General features: G+C 37.3%; 1 protein-coding gene across 1 annotated transcript in view; it reads left to right on the top strand.

Moving 5' to 3' along the window:
* The window catches only part of MPP7 (membrane palmitoylated protein 7), a 159,817-nt gene extending 135,672 nt beyond the window's left edge, over window positions 1–24,145 (top strand). Inside the window, exons 12-16 of the mRNA XM_023746378.1 lie at window positions 8,058–8,138; window positions 18,800–18,893; window positions 20,392–20,500; window positions 22,314–22,457; window positions 23,962–24,145. Of these exons, the coding sequence (XP_023602146.1) occupies window positions 8,058–8,138; window positions 18,800–18,893; window positions 20,392–20,500; window positions 22,314–22,457; window positions 23,962–24,141 (608 nt within the window). The 3' untranslated portion in view covers window positions 24,142–24,145. The remainder of the gene's footprint in view (window positions 1–8,057; window positions 8,139–18,799; window positions 18,894–20,391; window positions 20,501–22,313; window positions 22,458–23,961) is intronic.
* Window positions 24,146–27,169: the final 3,024 nt, after the last annotated feature.

Raw genomic sequence — 27,169 nt, forward strand, 5'->3', positions numbered from 1 at the left:
AAAGAGAACCTGCCACATTTCAGGAAGCAGCAGAAATCGTATGTAGCTGGCGTGTGCATTGTAATGAAGGAGTGGCAAGAGTGAATAGTAGAAATATAAATGTAGCTTAAAACATCCAATCTCTATAAACCTATTAAAGAATTTATATTTGATTCTGTACACAGTGGAGGAAGAATGAGAGATGCTGGTAAGAAATGACAGAAGCTTGGGCCAGGATGGTAGAGATAGGAGTGAGCAGTAGCTGGAGGAGAGCATAAGGTTAAGGGACTTTTGTGTTTTTTATTGTTGTTTTAAGGTAGGAGAGAATTTTAAGTGCTGAGGGAAAGGAGCTAGAAGTAATATAGGTAAAGATTTAAGAAAAATTTCTAAGAGAAGGCATAAGAGTGGATGACTAGGGAGAAGGGTAAAGGATGGTCTAGATCAGCGGTTCTCAACCTGTGGGTTGTGACCCCTTTGGGGGTTGAACGACCCTTTCACAGGGGTCACCTAAGACCATCGGAAAACACATATATAATTACATGTTGTTTTGTGATTAATCACTATGCTTTAATTATGTTCAATTTGTAACAAGGAAATTGGGGGTCACCACAACATGAGGAACTGTATTAAAGGGTCGCGGCATTAGGAAGGTTGAGAACCACTGGTCTAGATAGATGAGTCTAGATCAGCCGTGGGCAAACTACGGCCCGCGGGCCGGATCCGGCCCTTTTGAAATGAATAAAACTAAAAAAAAAAAAGACCGTACCCTTTTATGTAATGATGTTTACTTTGAATTTATATTAGTTCACACAAACACTCCATCCATGCTTTTGTTCCGGCCCTCCGGTCCAGTTTAAGAACCCATTGTGGCCCTCGAGTCAAAAAGTTTGCCCACCCCTGGTCTAGATGCATAATAAATCAATGAAAATATATTTTAATAAATAAATAAATAAAAGGAGCAGAGATTGAAGTCATATTGGGAAGGTTGAATTTAATATTTTAGTAATAAATTATCTCCTAGTGATAGCAGAGTCAAGGTTTTCTCAGTAAGTGAACTAGAGAAAGGTCTCTAGAGATCAGGGATCAGGGAAGTAAGATGTTAGTGTTTCAGAGGGTGTTCACGGGGTTATTGAGGTTACCCAAAATGGTGGTCGGAGTGAAGTGCAGAGAATGACAATGGCCAGGTGCTTAAGTCTTAGATCAGTGGTTCTTGACAGCAAAGTACTGCCCAACAGTGATCAAAAAGGACATTTTTGAGGATTATTTTAAAATGTCAAAATGGCTGAGGGGGTCAGGGATGTAGACTTCACATTTCTGCAGTATAAAAATCTGACCTGTGTCACACACAACTTATAAACTTTGTGCTAGACATTCAGGGACTGAATTAATGACTCAACATATGGTGGGGTTGCAAAATAAGAGGTGTGCCTTCTGTGACAGTCTAGCACTGTCCAGTCCCTGGGGAGGAGCAGGGGACTATTGTTACACTGAACTTAGATGTAAAGTGCAGGTCATTTGCAAAAGAATGATTTTATTCACTTCTATATCCTTGACATGTTATCCCTTTCTCAATTCAGGCTGTGCCCTTATCATATTCCACTAAGTCTTACCTATGACTTCTATCCAATTGCTAGTCTTATTCTAATGTTTACCTGTACCTTTGAGCTTTCATTTTCCTGTGCTTTCTTTAAAAAAAAACTTTTTATTTTTTAATTACACTTGACCTACAAGATTTTATTAGTTTCAGGTATACAATATAGTGATTAGACATTTCTAAAACTTACTAAGTGATCACCTTGATAAATCTAGTAACCATCTGACACCATACATAGTTATTACAATATTGACTACATTCCCTATGGTGTATTTTATGTGCCCATGATTATTTTCATAGCTGCCAATTTGTACTTCTTAATCCCTCCCCCCTTTTCACCGATTTCCCAATTCCCATCCCATCTGGCAACCATCAGTTGTTCTCTGTGTCTATGAATTTGTTTCTATCTTGTTTGTTTTTTAGATTCCATATATAAGTTAAATCAAGTGGTATTTGTCTTTCTCTGTCTGACATTTCGATTAGCATAATACCCACTACGTCCATCCCTGTTGTTGCAGACGGCAAGATCTCATTCTTTTTATGGCTGAGTTATATTCTGTTGTATATATGTACCACTTTATTTCTATCCACTCATCCATTGATGAACACTTGAGTTGCTTTCATATCTTGGCAACTATAAACAATGCTCTAATGAACATATGGATGCATATGTGTTTTTGAATTAGTGTTTTGAGTTTCTTTGGACAAATACCCAGAAGTAAAAGTGCCAGGTCTCCTTTGTCTCTTGTTATAGCCTTTATTTTAAAGTCTATTTGTCTATAAGTATTGCTACCCCAGCATTTTTCCCACATCCATGAAATATCATTTTTTATGTCTTTGCTTTCAGTCTCTGTGTGTCTATTAATCTCAAGTGAGTCTCTTATAGGCAGCATTTGTAGGGTCTTGTTTTCTTACCGATTCAGCCACCCAGTATCTTTTGATTGGAGCATGTAGTCTATTTACATTTAAAGTAATTTTTAATATGTTTTTATTGATGTTTAGAGAGAGGAAGGAAAGGGAGAGAGAGAGATAGAAACATAAATGAGAGAGAATCATCAGTCAATGGCTTCCTGCATGTCCTCTCCTGCGGATCAAGCCTGCAACCTAGGAATGTATCCTGATCAGGAATCGAACTGGTGACCTCTTATTGCATGGGTCGACATTCAACCACTGAGCCACACTGGTCAGGCTTAAGTAATTTTTGATACATGTGTAGTTATTGCCATTTTATTATTTATATTTTTATCTCCTTGTGCTTAAGTCCCTTTAACATTTATTGTAATACTGGTTTGATGGTGATGAGTCCTTTAGCTTTTTCTGGTCTGGGAAGCTCTTTATTTATCCTTTGATTCTAAATGGTAGCTTTGTTGGGTAGGGTAATCTTGGTTGTATGTCCTTGCTTTTTATCACTTTGAATATTCCATGCCAATCACTTCTGGCCTTCAAAATATCCCTGAGAAATCAACTGAGAGTCATATTGGTGCTCCCTTGTAGATAACTAACTGCTTTTCTCTTGCTGCTTTTAAGATTCTCTCTTTGCCTTTAACTTTTTGCATTTGATATGTCTTGGTGTGGGTCTTTTTGATTCATCTCGTTTGGGACTCTCTGCGCTTCCTGGACTTATATGTCTATTTCCTTCACCATTTTAGGGAAGAGTTCCATTATTATTTGTTCAAATAGGTTTCCCATTCTTTCCTCTTTCTGTTCTCCTTCTGGTACCCCTGTGATGCAAATATTGGTACACTTGATGTTGTCCCAGAGGCCCCTTAAACTATCCTCATTTTTTTAAATTCTTTTTTCTTGCTGTTCTGATTTTTTATTTTCTGCTACCGTGTCTTTCAAATTGCTGATTCAGTCCTCTGATTCCTCTATTCTACTATTAACTCCTGGTAATGTATTCTTCATTTCAGTTATTGTATTCTTCATTTCTGACTGGTTCTTTTGTTGTTGTTGTTTTCTGTCTCCATTTTTATGTGTCCTATCTCTTTAGGTTCTTGCTGAGACCACTGATCATCCTTGTTACCAGTGTTTTGAACTCTACATCTGGGAGATTGCTTGTCTCCATTTTGTTTAGTTCTTTTCTGGATTTTTTTTCTGTTCTTTCTCATGGGGTGTGTTTCTTTTGTTTTTTATAATATATATTAGGTAAAGCTGCTATGTCTCCCAGTCTTGTAGAGTAGCCTAATGTGGTGTGTATCCTGTGGGATCTATTGGCATAGTGTCTAGGTCACCTGAGCCAAGTAGTCCAGTTGTATCCCTTGTGTAAGTTGTTTGTAGCCTCCTGTTGTAGTTGAGCCTTGATTGCTGTTGGTACCAATGGGAGGGATTGACCCTCAGACTCATTGGTTGTGAGAACTGTCAGTGACTATGGTGGAGGAGTTTTTTTGCAGGGGCCACCCTATGGAGCAGGATTCACTTTAGCAGGGCTCTGGTGCCTGCTGAATCTGCCCTTTGGTAATATTGCTTCTGGAGGTGGTTGGGTGGTGCTCTGGTGTGGTCTGAAGCTGGCCACCAGGGTGCTGAGGCCTCTTGGGAGGGGCTTTGGTACAGGCCTAGGTCAGTCGCTGCCTGTGCCCTACCCAGGACCACTTGGTGTGAGCTATAAAGTGATCTGGAGATGGTTGCCACTTGGCTGGGCTTGGAGGTGCCTGGTAGAGGCTAAGCTACAAATTGAGGTGGCTGCCTCAGTGCCAGGCTTGGGGATGCTTAGCAAGAGTTATAGGGCATGCCAAGGCCAGATGCTGCTTGTTTGGGTTTGTGAGCCTTTGAGAGGTTTTAGGAAAGTCTGCAGCATGAGCCAAGACAGGCCATTCATATGGAAACGTCACTGGAAGCACCTCCAGTGGGTTTGAATGCTGGATGGGAAATCACTGGAGTAGGGCAAACCATGTTAGCCAAGTTGATGGAAACTCAGAAATGGCAAGCTGGATCGGAGGGCTCAACAAAGGAATGGTGGCTTCTTCCAGCCCTTCTGTCTGGGAGAGAGCTGCCCCTCTAGCCCTTGCCCCAAAGTCAGACAATTCCGTTCCTCCCTGCTATGTCCCTGGTGCCTTTGGAGCTGCTGTCCCAGCATTGGAGCTCAGAGCAAGTGAGTCTGAGGAAGTCAGTGCATGGGCCCTTTAAGAGGAACACCTGGGACTCCAGCAGCCCTCTGTCTCTCAGCCATAATCCGCACTGATTTTTAAGCCAAAAGTTATGGGACTTATCTTTCTGGCATTGGAACCCTGGGCTGGGGAGCCTAGTGTGTGGCTGGGACCCCTGGTCCCTCGGGGGTGGGAGGTGGGTGGGGAGAATGTCTGCAGGTGAGATGTCCTCCTGATTTTTAACTGCCACAAGTAGGTGTGGGACCAGCCCATTCTATGTCTCTGCCCCTCCTACCAGTCTTGATTTGACTTCTTTATATTGCACGTCATAGCAACTGGTAGACCGATTGACTACCTGCCCCCTGGTGGGCAGTGCATGTCATAGCGAGCAGTTGAGGGGCCTTAGCATATCATTAGCATATTACGCTTTGATTGGTTGAACGACAACCAGACGACTGGACACTTAGCATATTAGGCTTTTATTATATAGGATAAGTAGGTACAAACATCTGACTTCACTATGTTTTCTATACAGTTGTGCCTGAACATTTACATATTGAAATACAGATTTTTTTGTCATAAATTACCTTTTTATCTTTCATCTATTACAGTTAGGGAATTATATTAATTTGGAGGGAGGAATTATATGTACTTGTAAGTTATATTAGCTGTGAAGTCCATTTAGGATACAAATGGGATATTGCAGAGCATTTACTATGAGAAGAGAGAATTGAGAAGTGCTGTTTTAGACAAGAAGAAGGGGAAGTTGTCAGAGAATGGGTATTTGAAAACAATTTATGGAAAGATAGAAGGTGGTAGTGGATGGCCATCAGAGGGCATTCTTTGATACAGGGGGAGGGTGCCTAGAAATAGCATTAGAGCTAGCAAGGCACAGTCCCCAACTCTAGCCTCTTTATCATTGCTCACACTTTTCCCTCTACCTGGAATACCTACCTTCATCTTCTCTGACACATATATGTTCTTCATTATCGGGCATGAAACCTTATTCTTTTCAAAGCTTACAAGAGGAAATAGGCAAGAGCATGAACACTTGAATACCTGGATTCTGTGCCAGACACTATACATAATTTTTCATTTATCCCTCCCAGAAAGGGAGCATAGTTACTTTTAGAATTAGAATGAAGTCTGATCAGGCTCAAAGACTTTTACTTGTCCATTGTCTTAGTTCGTTACAGCTTCTATAACAACATACCACAGATTTATTTTTCAGTTCTGGAGATCACGATGCCAGCATGCTGGGGTGACCCTCTTCCAGGTCACAAATATCTCATTTTTTCATCATGGCTGAAGGAGCTAGGGAGCTCTGTGACATCTCTTTTATAAGAGCACTAATCCCATTCATGAGGGCTCTACCCTCATGACTTAATCACCTCCTAAGACCCAACCTTTATGCACCATCACATTGAGCATTAGGATTCCACATGTGAATTTGGAGGGTGACACACACATTCAGATCACAACATTCAGTATCACCAGGTAAGGAAATAACAAAAGTGGGAATCTAACTCAGGGAAATCTGGCTCTACAGCTTGTATTCTGCCCAATACAAGACGCTATCATTAAATAGACCCTCATGACAGAGTTGTAAGAAGTTGGCCATTTGGGGCTTGTGCTCTTCTGACTTTTGATTTGACTCAGATTTGAAGCTGCTCTTTGTTTTGGGCCCTAGTCTCTTTCTTAATAATTTCCTGTTACTTCTTTAACTCAGTTTCTTTCTTTGAAAACAGAGTTTTGCCCTAGCTCAGGGGTGGGCAACCTTTTTGTGAGTGCGTGCCAAAACCAGCAAAATCTCTGACTCAAAATTCTTCTGCGTGCCAACCCTAATTTTTTGAGAACATGTTACGCCTACTTGATTTCTCTTAAGGTTTACGTATGTGAAGAACCTTGAAGAAATAATAAAATTCATTCGAGCGACAAAAATACAGTATATGATGATGAAAAATACATTTATTTTTTAATGTATACATGTACACTGATAGTCCAACAGAAAACTTTATGACTCCGTTTGATAATATCAGTGGGACTTTTGCTGCTGCATCACTGATGACAGAGATTTTACATCAGGTTTATATTTCGTGACCTTCAGAGATATGCATGAGCTACTACTTTCATCCGTCAGGCTACTCCTATTATGAGACTTAACAAAATTCATCACTGAGAACAAAGATTCACAAGCGTATGTGGATGAAACCAAAATACTGGTCGGATCTAGGAAGGCAGGGAGAGTTAAGGCAGAGGCATAGAAATTGCCCTTCCCCTCTCTCGTCAATCCATGTCTATGGTCTTTAAGATAACTTGTTATGTAAAATTATTTATTTATCTAAGATGCACCTACACTAAATTTATCTGAAAAATAAAAAAGTCTATATTAAGAAAAAAATTGTAAATGGAAGATTATAAGAGAGGGTTTCGTGTGCCAGCAAAAGTTACTGGCGTGCCATGTTTGGCACGCGTGCCAGGGGTTGCCCACCCCTGCCCTAGCTGGTTTGGATAAGTGGATAGAGCATTGGCCTATAGACCGAAGGGTCCTGGGTTCAATTCCAGTCAAGGACACATACCTTAGTTTCAGGCTCCTCCCTGGCCCTGGCCCTGGCTGGGCTTGTTCAGGAGGCAACCAATCTATGTGTTTCTCTCACATCGATACGCCTCTCTGTCTTTCCCTCTCTCTCTTCCACTCTCTCTAAAAATCAATGGGAAAATATCCTCAGGTGAGGATTTAAAAAGAAAAACAGTTCTTTTATCATCTTTGATTCTCCACAGCTTTTACGATATACCTGGTCCATTATAGGTGTTTAGTATGTATGCATTGATTGGTTTAAATATGTAAGCTCTACACAAGTTTTCAAATGTTTAAGGACCAACTGAAAATACATAGTGTAGGAGAAGATCTTGACAAATGTAAATGCGGCTGATAGTTTTGCAACTTTAAAAGGCATCATTAGATTTGCATCTAAAATAAAATTAAGATTCAAAGATTTTATTTAATTAGATCTAAAGACATTAAAAATTGAAATTATCACTATCGAGATGGTAGATAATAGTTTGAAAAATTCTGGGTTTTTTTTAGGTGAACATATTATTTTTCAGTCTCTTCTGGATACCATTACTGGGTAATATACTCAGATATTCTTGCATATGTTTCATTTAAAACAAATATTTCTAATCTTTTAATGGAAAGGTGGGGAATACAATCTTCAAAGTAAAAAACAGCAACAAAACAACTAGCTTTTTCTTATGTACAACTCAACTAAAGATAAGCTCTTTATTTGGGATGCATGTAAAGAAGAACCACGTTCTATGTCCTGTGGATGTGTGTTAAGTATAGAAATGTTTATATGCTATTTTGTTTAGTAATGAATTTATATTATTCTGTTTTTCAGGTCCTGTAGGTGTAGGTTTGAATGAACTGAAACGAAAGCTGCTGATCAGTGATACACAGCACTATGGTGTGACAGTGCCCCGTAAGTTCTGTCCTGTTCAATGCTACTAGGACTGCTCTAGTAACCACCGCTCAGTGCCCACATAGCATGTATGGCGCCAAGCACTCTTCTAAGCATTTCCCATCTAGATTCACAGCAGCCCTATGAAGTATGTAGTGACATTACCCACTTTTGACTTAGAAAGAAACTGAGGCACAAGATAACAGTTGAAGGATTTGCCCCAGATTTATATCATTGACCTGAATATTTGTTAATTATAGCTTTCTTACGGTCAATATGATGAATTTTAATACACATATGACATTAAATTACTATTTACAAATTTTCTTCTAAATAGAAGTCTAACTATTCTATTTCCTAAAATAAGTGCTAATGTTTTCCAGAGTTTTCCCCGGCTTTAAGATTAGAAGGACCAAACCACACAGAGCTGAAGGAGGCTTCTTATAATGTAAACCTTCTTAATTACTTTTTATATGTAGTAATTGGCAGATAGTGTTAAATGGGCCTTTCATAGCCATATAAGCCAAATATGGTAGGCTTCTTTTCAGTACATAGAATTAGATCTATTTTTATGAAAGCGATTTTGTTTTCACAGGCATTCTTGCAAATAAAATGTGATTCTGGAAGCATTTTGATCATCAGAATAAATGCCATTTGACTACTTAATATGTTGATGTTAGAAAGTCATCTAAAAGACTAAATTGAAATGTTGGCTTTCTTCAAGTGGTTTTAGTTCTATTTTTTAAAGTCATTTGTATATAGCCCTTAGCAATGTTCTCTAGTTTTGGAAGAGTTCAACTTTATTTTAAAATTATAGTTTTCTATTACCTCAAGTTATTCCTTGTTACTACATTTTTCCAAATTATTGTTTGTAATCATTTTCAGCCATAAGTTATAGCACTGACAGTTTCCATCAACAGAGATGAAAGTAAAGGAAAATGTGGAATTAAAGTCTCTTTCTTTCTTTCTTTCTTTCTTTCTTTCTTTCTTTCTTTCTTTCTTTCTTTCTTTCTTTCTTTCTTTCTTTCTTTCTTTCTTTCTTTCTTTCCTTTAATTATTCACCTCTCTTATAAAAGCTGAGTTGCAATATATAGGTAATTAGAACATTTTACAAAACATTCCCTTAGTTAAGCTCATAGGTGAGCAATTACAAAAGAGAATGGAAAATGATATTACAAAAGAAAACAATGACTTTATTAATTTCCTACTGTGTAATTCATCTTTTATTTGTCTTTATTTATTTTGTGCTGCCAACAACAGTAAAGACAACTGATGTCTCCATTTTACAGAGAAGAAAGCAGGGTTGAAAGGATACTTTGACTTCGAGTTCTATAGGCATTAGTTGCACTTAAATTTGAAACCAGGTTTTATTGAACCACTTTTCATGTTCTGCCTCCTATATAATACTGTGCAATCCTTTCAAACTACAAATTCTCTTTTTTTGTAGCACAGTTAGTAGGAAAAACTGGTTTCTTTTGAAGACTGGAACTATCAATAATGCTGTCTATCAAACATAACCCTCTCTAATAGTTTTGATATTACTAAAGGACCTAGGGCAAGGCACTTTGGCCTCAGTTTATCCAACTAGTAAAATATTTGCCTCAAGTTATTATAGAACTTGACAACATGCAGAAAGGTTCTGGGGCTGGGACTTTCCAAAGAAATCCCCAAAGTAGTAATTTAAAACAGTTAATGTCAAAAGATTCCCCTATAGCAGTGTTTTCCATACTTGCCTGACAATAAGAACCTCTGAGGGGTTCTTCGGAAAAGATTCCCAGGCCTCTACAAAGAGATTCTCCTTCAGGAGAACAGGTGGATTGTCTGAAAATCTGTATGGGTACTTACAGCAGCCATCCCAGGTGATTCATAATATCAGACATCTTTGGCAAATTCAGCCACACCATCAACTCAGGGTGATTTGATTAATCACATAAGTTATTTTAAGAGCGGTTTTGGAATTTTAGATTGTTTTGCTTTATAAAATACTTTAGATAGAGTCTTGATTATTTAGAGAAAAATTACTGCTTTGGTTATTCTACCAGTATTCTGTTTGCTGTTTAACTCATTTACCAGAATGGGTAAACTGAATAATTGTGGAGTGTGGAGCAATGGAACTCACACACATTGCTGGTGGGAGTGTAAATTAATTCAGCTACTTTGAAAATCTAAGTGGCCATATCTATTTACTAAAGCTGAGAAAACACATACCTAGTGACCTAGCAATTCCACTATTACACACTCAGCAGAAATGCATATGACGCATACTTGGATACTCTTAAAAATACTATTCATAAAGCTCAAACCAGAAAACTACCCAAATGCCCACCAGTAGTGGATTGGTTAAATAAATGATGGTATTTTCACACCCTGGGATACTGTAATGCAGTGAGAATGAACAATATGCTACTACATGCAATACTATGTATGAACCCCACCAACATCATGCTGAATGAAAGAAGGCAGACATAAAGAGAATGTGCACTATGGCTCTGTTTTATAAAAACAATTAAAGCAGTGCTCCTGTGTGCTGTTAGAAATCTTGAGGGGGCAGACAGGAAGGGTGATTCTGGATGCTGGCAAATCTGCTTCTTGTTAGCGTTCTGGTTACCTGGGCGTATTCGTTCTGAAAATTCATCAAATCTTACATGAGAACTTTTCTGTCTACCATACTTCAGGTATTTAAATGTTAAATAGAAATTCTTGGTAGTTTAGTCAGTTGGAGTTTGCTGATGATTTTCTGGTCTTGACATACACAACAGTGATGGAAGACTAATGCCTTCCTCCACTGGAGGAAGCTGAGGGGTGGGTACACAGGACCTCTCTGTGCCATTTTTACAATTTCTCATGAATCTATAATTATTGCAATTTCAGAAGGCTATTTAAAGGGGTGCTAAATCAGTTAAATGCTATTTCTCTTGAGCAAATTATATGATCTTTTAAAATTGTCCATGAGGCCGTATTAAACATTCACAGTTGCTTTTAAAGAAAGTGGTGGCCAAGCCCCGGCTTGCTTCTCTGTGGGAAATTTCATCCTTGATGGGCTGCATCAATATTGTTTGCTTGTTGTTAAGCCAGTCAGAGAAAGCTGATCAATATTGTTTTAACGCTAGAGGTTATCAACAACAAATCTAACGGACCATTAATATAACCAATCGTTCAAAAGAGAATTAAAATAGTTAAAGGTATTACAGTAAATATCAAATACTTGGTGGATTCTCATATCTTGATAGTTTGGATTTAGGCACTGTCAGTCAACCACACTTGTTAATCTCTTCCTGAGATGTTGCAAGAAGGCATGCACCACAGTGAAGTGTTTTCATAGGTTTCAAAGTACACTTCTTTGTCCTTAGGGTACCTCCGTTGAGATTTCTTAAAAAAATATACATTATAAACTAAGGTACCAGTTTAAAAATATTTTTCTTAGCTCACAGTGGCAGTTATTCTGGGATCTTGTTGGGGGTTGGGTAAGAGTGGGGAGTTTGTCTCATTTGTTTCATGCTTTTCTTAAGCTGAAAACATACTGGGTACTCAGTGAACTGTGGTGAGGTAGTGGCCTAGGGCACTGTGGTTACTGTGCCCATCTTGCCCTTTGAGTTCCCTTCTCAAGAATTTTCAGGTCCTTTATTCAGGATTCCTCACTGTTGATGGGTTTGTGAGAATCTTTTCTCTTTAATCCTTACCTGAGGAAATGTGTTTTTAAATTGATTTTTAGAGAAAGAGGAAAGGAAAAAGATAGGAAGAGAGAGGGAAACATCTATGTGAGAGAAATATTGACAGGTTGCCTCCCATATGTGCCCCACAAGGGAATGAACTCTCAACCGAGGTATGTGCCCTGACCAGGAACTGGACCTGCAACCCTTTAGTGCACAGGATGACCCTCCAATCAGTGAAATTGCATCAGACCTGGATAATTTTGGTTGGTCATGATAAACAAACATTTTGGTTGTAGACATGTTACCCTTTTTTTCACATTTTTAAAAATTTTTATTGTTGACATTATTGCAGATCCCCTCCCCCGCGCTCCCCCCCCCCCAGCAATTGCCCCCCTCCACCCACCCCCAATCCTCTCTTCCCTCTGGCCATCACCACCCTGTTGTCTGTGTCCATCGTTTATGCATCTATGTTCTTTGGCTCATCCCTTCACCTGCTTTCATCCAGTCCCTCATCCCGCTCCCCTCTGACAGCTGGCAATCTATTCCATGGATCCATGCCTCTGGTTCTATTTTATTCGTCAGTTTATTTTGTTCACTAGATTCCACATGTAATTTAGATCATATGGTATTTGTTTTTCCCTGACTGGCTTATTTCACTTAGCATAACAATTTCCAGGTCCATCCATGATGTCACAAAAGGTAAGATTTCCTTCTTTTTTACAGCCACATAATATTCCAGTGTGTAAATGTGCCACAGCATTTTTATCCACTCATCTATTGATGGGCACTTGGACTCTTTCCAGATCTTGGCTATTATAAATAACGTGGCTATGAACATAGGAGTGCAAACATTCTTTCAAATTGATGTTTAGGGATTCTTAGGTTATATTCCCAGAAGTGGGATCGCTGGGTCAAAAGGCAGTTCCATTTTAATTTTGTTGAGGAAACTCCGTTACTGTTTTCCACAGTTGCTGCACCAGTTTGCATTCCTACCAGCAGTGCACGAGGGTTTCCTTTTCTTCACTTCCTTGCCAGCACTTGTCGTTTGTTGATTTGTTGATGGTAGCCATTATGACAGGTGTGAGGTGATACCTCATTGTCTTTTTGGTTTGCATCTCTCAGATGATTAGTGACTTTGAACATTTTTTCATATGCCTTTTGGCCTTCTGTGTGTCCACTTTGGAGAACTGTCTATTTAGGTTCTTTGCCCATTTTTTAATTGGATTGTTTATCTTACTTTTGTTAAGTTGCAAAGGAGGAAGTAAAACTGCGATTATTCACCGATAACATGATAATTGTATAGAAAACCCAAACTACTCCACCAAAACACTACTAGATATAATAAATGAGTTTGGCAATGTAGCAGGATACAAAATTAACACCCAATAATCGAAGGCATTTTTATACACCAATAATGAACTCTTAGGAATTAAATAACCCCATCTACCATTGCAACCAAAAAAATTAAAATACTTAGGAATAAACTTAACCAAGGAGGTAAAAGACCTGTACTACTTGGAAAACTACAGGATCTTGAAAAAAGTGATTGAGGAAGATATAAACAAGTGGGGAAAAGTACCGTGTTCATAGATTGGTAAAATTAACATCACTAAATGTCCATACTACCCAAAGCAATCTATAGATTTAATGCTATTCCTATTAAAATACCAATGGCATATTGCATAGATCTAGAATAAATACTTCAAAAATTCAGATGGAACCAAAAAAGACCCCGAGTAGCCACAGTAATCTTGAGAAACAAGAACAAAGTTGGAGGGATCACATTAACAGATATCAAGTTATACTACAAAGCCACTGCACTCAAAACAGCCTGGTACTGACACAAGAATAGGCATATAGATCAATGGAACAGAACAGAGAACCCAGATATCGACCCAAGCCATTATGCTCAATTAATATTTGACAAAGGAGGAAAGAGCATACAATGGAGTCAAGACAGTCTCTTCAATAAATGGTGTTGGGAAAATTGGACAGATAATGTAAAAAAAAATGAAACTAGACATCTCAATATTTTCAGATTCGTCCCTCAAGTTCCATTTATATTATTTTAACTTTTTTCTCTTTGTTGCTTAGATTTTATAATTCCTATTGATCTGTTTTCCAGTTCACTGGCCCTTTTCTCTGTGTTCTCCATTCTCCTACTGAGCCCATCTAATGATGTTTCTGTAAGATATTCTATATTTCAGTTCTAAAACTTTAATTTTTTCTTTATAGTCTGCTAAAATTCATATTTTAATTTATTTCAGGTGTGTTTTCTTTACCTAATGAAGCACAGTTATTATAATCATTGCTTTAAAGTTTTTGTCTGATAGTTCTTACTTCTGGGTCTATGAGGGTTGCCATCTATTATCTTCCCCTTGAGAATTCGTCATATTTTCTTGGTTATTTTTATGTTGAATAATTTTAAATTGCATTCTGGATATTGTGAATTCAGTGCTGTATTAATAACTCCAAATCCTGTTATAATATTCTGGAGAATGTTATGTTTTATTTTAGCAAATTATCTACCAGTTTGTGTTTAGACTATAAGTTCTGTCTTTTTATGTGAGTTGTAGTCTAAATGTCACTTTAGTTTTCTAAATTTTGCTTTGTTGGCTTGAGTCTGCCCTATCACCTGTAGTTCAGGGATTAGATTCATACTTGTGTGCATACTTCAACTCTCAGCTCAGTTCTCTAAGCCTTTACTATATTGGTTTGGGTATGTTCCATACTTCTGTTATTCATAGGATAGGCTGTGTATTCTAATCTCAGTTCACTTCTTAAAACTTTCCTATGCTTGAGTCTCAACTGCATGTGTATGGCTCAGGGGATATTCTTAGACTAGTGTGGGCTCATACTCAGAATTAGAGTATTTCCTTTTCCAGATCTCTTCATTCATGGATTCCCTCCACACTCTTCACCTCACAGGGGCATTTTTCTTCTGGTTCTTTTAACCAAAAAGTCAAGGCTGATGTTAGAACTTAGTCATATATTCTGACATGATGCTCTGTCAGTGATCCCACCCTGAGGGCAAAACTAAGAAGAAATAAACATTGGAGAATATTGTACCAGGCTTGCATCCCTGGGATAAATCCCACTTGGTCATGGTTAATAATCTTTTTAATATATTGCTGGATTCTGTTTGGTAATATTTTATTGAGGATTTTGGCATCCATGTTCATCAGGGATATTTGCTGATAATTTTCTTTCTTTGTAGTATCTTTATCTGGTTTTGGAATTAGGATAATGCTGGCCTTATAAAAAGATCTTGGAAGTCTTCCTTTCTCTTGAATTTTTTGGAATAGTTTGAGGAGGATAGGTATTAGGTTTTCTTTGAATGGTAAAACTCCCCTGTGAAGCTAGGGTTCAGGAGTTTTATTTGCTAGTTTCTTTTTATTACTGCATCACTTTCATTAGTTGTTATTGGTCTATTCAGGTTTCCTGATTCAGTTTTGGAAGATTGTATTTTTCTAGGAATTTGTCTATTTCAACCAGGTTGTCCAATTTGTTGGCTTATAGTTATTTGTAATAATTTCTTACAATCTTCTGTATTTCTGTGGTGTCAGTTTTTACTTCACCTCTTTTGTTTCTGATTTTATTTATTGGGGTCCTCCCTCTTTGTTTCTTGATGAGCCTGGCTAGAGGTCCATCAATCTTGTTTATCTTTCAAAGAACCAGCTCTTGGTTTCATTGATTTTTTTGTATTGTTTCTGTAGTCTGTGTCATTTATTTCCACCCTGGTCTTTATTATTTTCTTCTTTCTCATTACTCTGGGCATTTCTTATTGTTTTCTTTCTAATTATTTTAGTTGTAGGGTGGGATAGTTTATTAGAGATTTTTCTTGTTTCTTGAGGTAAGCCTGTAGTGCTATGAACTTCCCTCTTGAGACTGCTTTTGGCTGTGTCTTACACATTTTGGGTGGTTGTGTGTTCATTTTCATTTGTTTCCAGGAAGTTTTTAATTTATTCCTAGATCTCATTGGTAACTCATATATATAAAAGCCTAAGCAACCGAACAACCAGTCGCTATGATGAGCACTGACCACCAGGGGGCAGGCGCATGCAGAAGCTGCCCCCTGGTGGTCAGTGAGCTCCAACAGCCAACCTTCCGCGGCCCCTCCTTCCCCACGGCCAGCCAGCCCTATGGCCCCAATCAGGCCTGCCAAACTCGCACAGCCCCTCCCCCCAGCTGGCCCACCTCCCACAGCTCCTCTCCCCAGCTGGCTCACCTCAAATGGCCCCTCTCCCCAGTTGGCCAAACTCCCGCAGCCCCTGCCCCTGGTCAGCCAACCTCCCGCAGTCCCTCCCCCCAGCCAGCCAACTTCCCCGTGGCCTCTCCCCCCAGCCAGCAAACCTCTTGTGGCCCCTCACCTGGCCAACCTCCCGTGTCCCCAATCAGCCCTGATCACCCCCACCTATGCACAGATTCGTGCACCAAGCCTCTAGTTGTTTAATGCTATTTAGCCTCCATGTGTTTGAATGTTTTTGAGTGTTTTTTAAAATATATTTTTATTGATTTCAGAGAGGAAGGGAGAGGGAAAGAGAGATAGAAACATTAATGATGAGAAAGAATCATTGATTGGCTGCCTCCTGCATGCCCCACACTGGGTTTTGAGCCCACAATCCAGGCATGTGCCCTTATCAGGAATGAACCATGATCTCCTGGTTCATAGGTCAATGCTCAACCACTGAGCCACCGTGGCTGGGCTTGAGTGTTTTTATTGTAGTTGATTTCTAGCTTCATGGCATTGTGATCTGAGAAGATGCTTGATACGATTTCATTCTTTTTGTGTATAATACTACAAATCCATTGTAATCAAAACTGCCTGATACTGGCACAAGAGCATGTGTATAGATCAGTGGAACAGAACAGAGAACCCAGAAATTGACCCAAGCTATTATGGTCAATTAATACTTGACAAAGAAGGTAAGAGCATACAATGAAGTGAAGACAGTCTCTTCAATAAATTGTGTTGGGAAAATTGGACGATACATGCAAAAAAGTGAAACTAGACCACTAACTAGTACCATACACAAGAATAAACTCAAAATGGATAGGAGACTTAAGTTGTAAACCCATAAAAATCCTTAAAAAAAACCAATAGGTAGCAAAAGTTCAGACATCTCACGTAGCAGAATTTTCATTGATACATCACCAAGAGCAAGAGAAACATAGGAAAAAAATAAACAAATGGGACTACATCAAACTAAAAAACTCTGCACAGCAAAGAAACCATCAACAAAATAAAAAGGGAGCCCACTGTATCGGAGAATATATTTGCCAATGATATATCTGATAAGGGGTTAATTTTCAAAATGTATAAAGTACTGATACAACTTAATAAAAGGAAGACAGAAAATTAAATTTAAAAATGAGCAAAGGACCTGAATAGACACTTCTCCAAAGAGGACATACAAATGGCCAAGAGACATGAAAAGATGCTCAACATCATTAATCATCAGAGAGATGCAAATTAAAAAACTACAATGAGGTATCACCTCACACCTGCTAGAATGGCTACCATCAACAAATGACAAGTGTTGGCAAGGATGTGGAGAAAAGGGAACCCTAGTACAATGCTGGTGGGAATGCAGCCACAGTTTGGAGTTTCCTCAAAAATTTAAAAATGGAACTGCCTTTTGACTGAACAATCCCACTTCTAGGAATATATCTGAAGAAAACCAAAACACTATTTCAAAAGAACATATGCACCCCTATGTTCTAGCAGTGTCCTTTACTATCGTTAAGATCTGGAAAGAATCTAAGTGCCCATCAGTAGATGAGTGGATAAAAAAGCTGAGACACATTTACACAATGCAACACTATGCAGCTGTAAAAAAGAAGGATATCTTACCCTTTGAGACAGCATGGAGGTACCTGGAGAGTATTATGCTAAGCAAAATAAGCCAGTCAGAAAAAGACAAATATCACATGATCTCACTCTTATGTGGAATCTAAAGAACAAAATAAACTGATGAACAAAATGGATCCAGAGACATAGAAGCATGGAACAGATTATGGAATCTCAGAAGGAAGGGGGGGAGGAGTGGGAAGAGATTAACCAAAGAATTTATATGCATAACCCATGGACATAGACAATAGTGCAGTGAAGGCCTGGGGGTGGAGCAGGAAGGGTGTGGAGGGGAGTCAATGGAGTAAGAAAGGGGGAACATCTGGAATACTTTCAATAATAAAGATAAATATTTCAAAAAAGAAGAAGAAATAATGGTTAAATTCTTCCCCATGCAGGTTGACTCCCCTTCACAATCTACCTGCTGTATTTATTTTAGAGTATTCACATAGTTGTTTTGGGTCCAGAGTTTTTAGCTGTAATCAGCAGGAACGTTTCAGTAGTCCGTTTTTCACTTGCCTTGTCAGCACTGCAACTCCTTAGGTTGTTTTGTTTCAAGTTAATCCTGTATTTTTCTACTCCATTATAATTAAGTAGAAAATAATTAACCAAAGTTATTGAAAGTTTGGAAGTTCAGTAGTATTCCAAGGAAGATGTTTTTAGTTTTGGAAAGGAGGAATGAATAGCACATAGAAGTCTATAACTTCATTCAGTTAGTAAAATAAAACATTGATGATATATACTATGTGCTGGGTGTGAAAGCTAGTAAAATAATTTCAGAGTTTATCTTATAACCTAGTGGGCATTAGATTTGCTTCAATAAATACAGACCAGTAAATAACAATAATAAGTATATTATTTGCAAGAATTATTTCTCAAGGGTTGAAATAGCATTTTTATTTAATCAACATAGAAGTATCTTCAAAATAATGAATAATAGTACAGGCATAATTCAATTTAATTTTGAATCCACCCTCAAATCAATATAATTTTAATATTAGTGGAAAATCTAAATTAATGATATTTTACTATAGTTTGTTAACTAATTTGCTTTTTTATAAAGTTTTAATCTTATTTAAGAAAACTACTTTAATTAAATACAGGATGGTTTCTTTTTTAGTATTTTCTATAGGGTGTCTGATGTAGACTTTTCTAAACTCTTCTTAATTAAATCACAGACACTACCAGAGCAAGAAGAAGCCAGGAGAGTGATGGTGTTGAATATATTTTCATTTCCAAGCATTTGTTTGAGACAGATGTGCAAAATAACAAGTAAGTGGACATTTTTTATAGTTTTGTGTGACTTGTTTTTTAAAAAATATAATTTTATTGATTTTTTATTTTTTTATTATTTTTAATATTTTTATTGATTTCAGAGAGGAAGGGAGATGTATAGAGAGATAGAAACATCAATGATGAGAATCATTGATTGGCTGCCTCTTGCATGCCCCCTACTGGGGATCAAGCCTGCAACCTGGGCATGTGCCATTGACTGGATTCAAACCCAGGACCCTTCAGTCCGCAGGCCAACAATGCTCTATCCACTGAGCCAAACCAGCTAGGGCTTTATCGATTTTTTTAGAAAGGTAGGGAGAAGGATAGAGAGATAGAAACATCAATGAGAGAGAATCATCGATCAGCTGCCTCCTGCATGCCCCCTACTGGGGATTGAGCCTGCAACCCAGGCATGTGCTCTGACCAGGAACTGAACCAATAACCTCTTAGTTCCTAGGTCAATGTTCACCCACTGAGCCACACCGGCTGGGTTGTGTGACCGTTTTTCAGTATGTCCCTTATATCCAGTTTTAGACAATTGAGGGTTCCCTTCCATTTGAAATATATTTTAATTTTTATAATATTTGAAACCAACTAAAAGGTGGTAATTTAGTTAGTACTTATTAGCAATCTTCGGTTGTAATTTTTTAATAGGCTAGAGCTGCTGTTTCTGGGAGGATAAATGTATAGGAATTGTTTGAATAACGAGAGAAGCTTGCTCTAGTGTCATTATGGTCCTTTCCCCCTGCTATTTGAATTTTAACATATAATTTGAATACAATTTTATTTTAAAAACTAACAACTATGTAATAGATCCCTAGTTCCACAGTTTCCTATATACATACCTCTGTATATATTTGGCTTTTCAAAAAGTTGAAATAATGTGAATCATCTTGCTTGTAGCATATCCTCTAGCTAGCCCTACATGCCCTCTCCCAGGTCTTCCATTTGCTTAAGCATGAATTACTTTAGGGTATTAGAGAGAGAAATGTGTGTTTTAATACAGGAGTGTGGAATTTTATTGAAACATCAAAATGCTTTTTTCGTGTTTGGCACAGCGATTATGTTTTTATAGCACATAATTGGCTGCCCTGGTTCCATTAGCCACCAACCTGTTCCTCCTCTGGTTCTAAAGGTGGTTATTCTGTAGTGCGCAGTGAAATTTCAGTAGTTTCTATTGTTTGGCTTATTCACTATTTTATTGCATTGCATTAGTTCTGAAAAAGAGGTGATGGAAAACATTAGTGTACTGCTGGACTAAAGTACTTTTTGTCTGCTTAAGTGTAATACAAGCAAGTGTTACTGATTTGAAAAATGTAAAATAAAAGATTTTTTTAAATTGACATTCCGGAGTACTTGGCTCTATTTATTTTATTAAACACAGTAAAAAATTTTCATGTTCAGCAAGAATATCTTTTACTTATATGAATTATGTCTTGCTACCTATATATATTGAATTCATAAATGATTCTGATGCATTTCTAATTTTCTGCAGGTTTATTGAATATGGTGAATATAAAAACAACTACTATGGCACAAGTATAGACTCAGTTCGGTCTGTCCTAGCTAAAAACAAAGTTTGCTTGTTGGATGTTCAACCTCATGTAAGTAAACAATGAACTATTCACTACCCTTCCAGCCCATGTAATCTGTGCTTGATGCGAGCATCTCACTACAAGGTTGAATCTGAAGTCTACTCACTTTGGTCATGTATGTGGCTTTGCTAAGATGACAAAAGCATTTCAAAAAATTTGAGAAGTTTTTGGTGAACTGAAAGCCCATATTATTGTTAGAAAGAGGAGTAGGAAAAGCCTCCAAATCTGTGTTTGTAAGTCTTGTTTATATTCAGTTTTTGCCAAGTATAAGGTCTCTTAGATTTTCTTTTCTATATTTTGTATTTTTTTAATGTTGCATTATATGTATTCTTATATATTATCATAAATATTTATAACTAGAACCCCGGTGCATGAAACTCGTGCACTGGGGCAAGGGTGTCCCTTAGCCCAGCCTGCACCCTCTCCAATCTGGGACCCCTCAGGATCCCGACCCTTGTGGGATCAGGCCTAAACTGGCAATCGGACATCCCTCTCACAATCCAGGACTGCTGGCTCCCAACTGCTCGCCTGCCTGCCAGCCTGATCACCCCCTAACCACTCCCTTGCCACCCTGATCGATGCCTAACTGCTCCCTTGCCAGCCTGATCGACGCCTAACTGCTCCCCTGCCAACCTGGTCCCCCCTATCTGCCCTTCCCTGCTGGCCTGGTCACCCCCAACTGCCCTCCCCTGCTGGCCTGATCACCCCCAACTGCCCTCCCCTGCTGGCCATCTTGTGGCGACCATCTTTGACCACATGATGGCAGCCATCTTGTGCGAGGGTGTGAAGGTCAATTTGCATATTAGCTCTTTATTATATAGGATTTTTAACAATGGCCCTTTTGGTTCTAGGTTCTATCTATATCCTAGATTTGGGGTTTATGTATAACTAGAGCTGTGGGGCATTTCACAGGAACTCCATGGCATGAGCCCCTATTGCCGCTGTCAGGTAGGTCTCTGCCTGGCACCCTGGGAAATCTCAGGAAAATTTGGACTGAGGGTGCCAGTGGATGAAGCCATTCAGTTGTCACACCATCTAGCTTCCAGCAGAAACCTAACCCACAGCATTTTCCTCATAACCAGCAGCCAGATTCTCACTTCAGGGATGACTGCTCCCGAGGGTGTAAAACCTCCAAGGGCCAGCCAGGATGGCCCGGAGAAGGCCTTGGCCACTAATCAGGAGTCAGTAGGGCGGCTGACTCAGACACCAGCGATGAATGGGACACACTCTTGCTTGAGCAGAACCTCCCTGCTGGTGTCCTGGGACTAGTTGTTCCCAACTCCCTTGGTGTGGTTTAAAGTCTACCTTCTCAGTGCCTCACCAGCCCCTCCGTCCCCTGTCACTTATAGTGTAAATAACAAAATATTTTCTAGAGGAATGTTGACCAGCTTCATGGAAAGCAGGAGGCTTGCCCTTTTGGGGCACTTTGAAGAGTAGAAGGAAAGAGGAGAACCCATGCCTGAAGTCAGGAAGAGACTTAAATGGGATGGCTGGAAGACTTTTGTGTGCAGAACGTCATCCAAGTCATAGGGGATTTGATTTAAAAATCAGTTTTATGGTATTTCTAGCCACTTCAGTTCAATATTAATTATGGCATATTTCAAAACATTTTTTAAGGCAAGTTACATTCTTCATCATCTTTACAGGGGGATTTATTACATTTAATTGTCAACAACTGATTGAATAATACATTGAAAGATCAACTGACCTTGACTAGGAAATAATTTAAGAAATTTTCTCCTTAGAAAATTTTGTTTTATTGTAAAAATTGCTCATGACATTATGGAGAAATATAAAAACAACCTTATTTTCTTCCTTGCAGACAGTGAAGCATTTAAGGACACTAGAATTTAAGCCCTATGTGATATTTATAAAGCCTCCATCAATAGAGCGTTTGAGGGAGACAAGAAAAAATGCAAAGATTATTTCAAGTAGAGATGACCAGGGTACTGCGAAGCCTTTTACAGTAAGTATCATGATGCTTTAGTGAAAATACATAAGCAGGAGTTAAAATCACATATGCAGTAGTGACTATCTTAGGAAAACTATAATAGATGAAGTGTGATCCAAAAATCTACAATATAGAATTGTGTTTAGGTACAGACATTTTGAGTAATTGTACTGTAATTGCTTTTTGTACTTCCATGAATGGATCTTCATATTAAACGGACTCAAAACTATTTGGCATAATTATAAAATTTTTGTAGGCCATTTATATAAAAGTTAGACCAGTTGGTTTTCAGACTACTTTTATTTTTAAGGGGAAAAATACTAAAGTCAATTACTATTAATCATTAATGATCTAGATGAAAGTTTTAATAATTTGCCTTTTTTGTCTTCTTGAATCAACAATATTTAGCATAATAAAGGAAAAAGCATCATTTTGGGTATAGTAGACTCATGTAATTATTCAATATTTGTATTTCCTATGAATGTTATTATAAATGGCAACTGCGGTATGTTAATGACTACAATGATTTCTGGCAAGGCCTTTCATTTCCTTGTTTTTTGTTTCTATCTTTAAGATAATATATTCTACCTTAGGATAGAAAGTGAAGAGCAAAGAAATTAAATGTCAAGAGCTTTTTTCCCCTCTCTCTCTTAACTTTCCCCTCCCTCATTTTTAATTTGTACACTATAAATTATGGTTACAAAATACAGATTATACTTTTGATTCCCAGTATTTGATAAGTATCTTTTTTACAAAATACTGGCAATACATATCCATGTTGAATGAGTATCATCATATGATGTTACTGAGGGCTCTAGATTAACACTAAAGTTAAATTTTCTGTTGTGAAATATTCTGTGACATTGAAATGTGGACTTGAAATTAGTATGTTGCTGTGTAAAGAGCTATTATACTATTTATAGACTTAAACGTTTCTCAGTGGAGGTAATAAATGATAGCATAGTCCTAGGTTTTAGCTCACATTTATGTATATGGTTATATATAACCCTGAGTTACATAATCAACTAAAATATTTCCTGGCTCAAAAACGTGGGTATGATGGGCCTCTGACCCACTTCCAATGAAGCATAGGAAGGACTTGGTAACTATTGTTTTATAAATGTATCCAACTCTGAAAAACTAGTTCATGCTCTAAATTCTTTGCTATGAAGAAGCATAAATAATGCAGCATCAGAGTAAATGGTTCTTCCCATCTCTCCCTCATAACTATTTTGACACTGAGATATCCCTATAATAAGTTAGTGACTGATTACCCTGAACTTCAGGTAAGACGCAAGTTTTGACTCTTGTCAGATCAGTTTAGGTACAAGCAAATCAGAGAAGTAATATTAGGAATTATGACTTCTGAAGAACTTGTAATTAAAGAGGGTAATTTTCATTTCTGGCTGAGGTGAGAGAAGGGACAGAACAGCATTAGATAAGCCAGTGGTGGAATGTTTGCATTGATGTGATGTAATTGTCTGGTTAACCACTTAAAAAAAATTACTTCCTTTTGTAGGAAGAAGACTTTCAAGAAATGATTAAATCAGCACAGATAATGGAAAGTCAGTATGGTCATCTCTTTGACAAAATTATAGTTAATGATGATCTCACCATGGCATTCAAAGAACTAAAAACAACTTTTGACAAATTGGAGACAGAGACTCATTGGGTCCCAGTGAGCTGGTTACATTCATAACTAAGAGAAATTTCCATTGATTGTAGAGTAATGATTAGATCAGTTACCATTTTGGTGGTAGGGTGTTTTTAAAAAATCTTTATCACGGTCATAGATGTGCAATCTTGGTTAAAATTGAACGTTAGTTTTGTTTGTATATTTTTATAGCCTTATTTCAAATACAATGTTTGAATATAAGATCCAAAATTGAAATTTGTACAGTACTGTATTCTGAGCAGTTTTGAACTTTCTGCCCGTCTTTATATATAGCTCTATCTCCAAGTTGAGGTTGACATTTTTAGAGAGACATAACTAGAGAATAAATATTAGAGATCAGCTGGTCTCAAACATGGTCGCTGCCATCAAATCTGCTCATTAGCATTTGCAAAGAATTAGCGACGCAGCCTTGAGCAGCTCCAGGCAGACAGGACAGCTTTGCTGGATTTTGGGTAGATCATCATAGGGGTCCTCTTTCTATTCTAAAAGTGCAAGCTTTTTCTGATGTATATGCAGTACAGTAAGTCCTCGCTTAATGTCATTAATAGTGGTTATTTAATGACCTATAAGGAAACCAGTTTTACCGTAAGCTAATTGATATAAGCAGGAGTTAAGTTCCTATGGCATCTCATCAACATTATAATGAAACTTATGTTGAACAAAACGACATTATACGAGGACCAGTGTGTGCATTTAAAAATCATTCTTAAAGGAATTACTGAAAAACTGCCCGAGTGAACTTCTTGTTATAGCTTGAGGGGACTTATGAGTACTATCTGTACTCAACAAATATTTACTAAGGGAAGATAGGGCTAACATTTATTATATATGTAACTAAATTTTTTCCTTATAGCATTGATCTTAAAATGTTTATATCTTGGTGCAAGAAATGATTACAAAGGACATTTTTATTTGTATATCCTTAGGTAACATTTCTAGAGTCACAAAAAAGTGTTTTGTTTTGTTTTTTAAACTGGCTTTGGATTTTCCCAATAAATTATAAGAATGTGATTCCTATTCTAAAAGCAGAGATTTGACATGTTTCTGGTATATTTAAGGAAGATACAGTTAAAGACAAAAATGTTAAATATGCACAGTTTATCACCATATATTTAAATTGTACTAAGATGTACTTCAGAAAACTTTTCATGTATTAACTTATTTCTTCATCAAAATAATTCTTAATACTGGCCAGATACCACCATAATCTTGCCATTTTTAAGAAGTTTAAGAAAGGCTCTTATAAATTTTTAGATGGAACCTCTTATTTTTCTTTTATACTACTGACCTCCAGCAAGTAAATTATATAGCTCAAAATAGTAGAAATGTTCATAAGTTATATTAGAATATGTCCTGTTATTCTTGCATGCAGTAAGATCCTGCCAATCAAAAAATCTTTGCATCTGTGACTTTCAAACAGAAAAAAGAAAGGTTTTTGTTGATTTATAAAAGAGAGTTTAGATGCCATGTTTAAAGAAAAATAGAATGCAGTAAAATTTTATATATTTATGAACTATATGAGAGGCATATTTTTTAATTATTAAATGAGGCTACTCATAAAATAAATTATATGTATAGATGGAAATAACTTAAAATAGTAGTTTTATAAGTCAGGGTCAGCATTCCATGTAAATATTTGACCTTTATTTCGTACACAGGTAGACCCACTAGCGTGTTACATGTGCACTGGACATGTGGTAGCATTATCCACTGGATTTCCTTCAGACACGTCAGATTTCATTTTAGAAACAGAGACAAAAAGTACTGTAATGATCTTGACACACACCAACATATTTAGATAATCGGACTAAGTATTACTTAACAACATAATCCAAACAATGGTTTCTATGTTTATTAACTAAATAGTAAACAATATGCTTTTTAAAAAGAGGGGGAGGGATTGCCAAATCCGATCCTAAAGCCATACTTAAAATTGTGTGCTGGTCAAGTCTTACTTAAATGGTTTGACTATTGATGAAAATATCCTATACAAAGAGTAATGGGAAATATATGATAATTTAGGCAATCATATAAATAATTTGGCAATCCAAATTCTTTTTTCTGAAATATCTACATGAATTTTATTTATTTATTTGCAGATAACTGCCTCAGTTCTTTACTGTAGGGGTAGAGATAGTATAAGATGGTGGAGACTGAATCCTTTTTCTTCTGGGGACTGGAGATGTTATAAAAATGTAACTATCCAAACCTTTCTCCCTTTTTAGACTAGAGCTAAATAATATTTTGAAAATAGTGTAAAGGGGGTACTTTGAGAAATCTTTTATCAGGTAGTGTACATGGTCTGGCAGGTGAAGTTTACGTGGCCACTTGATGCTTACAAAGGATATGGTTACAATTTGATAAGGCAGTGCCAGCTCCAGGGGCTGGTTGATAACTGTCACAAAGGCTCTTGATTCTGTACTCTCTGCCCCAAACTCCTCCGGCAGGGAAACGATGGCTGCGCACCTCCCCGTACTAGTTCTTTAAGTAACCTGCTCCCAAGACAGAGTGTCAGCCACTATTTGAGAGAAGAGGAATGTTTTTTAAATCCAAATATTTAATCCAAAATCAAGAAGAAATTTGTATATTCCCATGACTAACAAATGAGAGTCAGTTAAAAATAAAAAGGTGGAATTGAAATATAATATTGTACCTTTATTTTACCTACCAATATAGATGTTTTTGAATTTTTAAGGCTGACATTCCTGGCATTATGTAATATATCTAAATGATAATTTAAAATTGATGAACATGGAAACTTCTCAGATTTACAAAACTATGTTGTTAAAAGCTTCCTGAAGATAGAGTTTTATTATTTATTTTCTTTATGACTAGTAAAAATTTATAAATAAATGTAATGAAAAACCTTTGATCTTAATAAAGTATCTTCAAATTATGTGTCTATTTTCTTGAAAATTGTTTTTTCACTTGGAGATTACACTGTTTCCAATGGTAGAACAAATTCTGTTCTTTACTGATATCAAGTGATTTATTTGAACTTGCTGTGTCTAAAATTAAATTTCATATTTGTTTCAAATATTTGTTGGGTTCA

Source organism: Myotis lucifugus, unplaced genomic scaffold (assembly GCF_000147115.1).
Source record: "Myotis lucifugus unplaced genomic scaffold, Myoluc2.0 scaffold_668, whole genome shotgun sequence".
NCBI lineage: Eukaryota > Metazoa > Chordata > Mammalia > Chiroptera > Vespertilionidae > Myotis > Myotis lucifugus.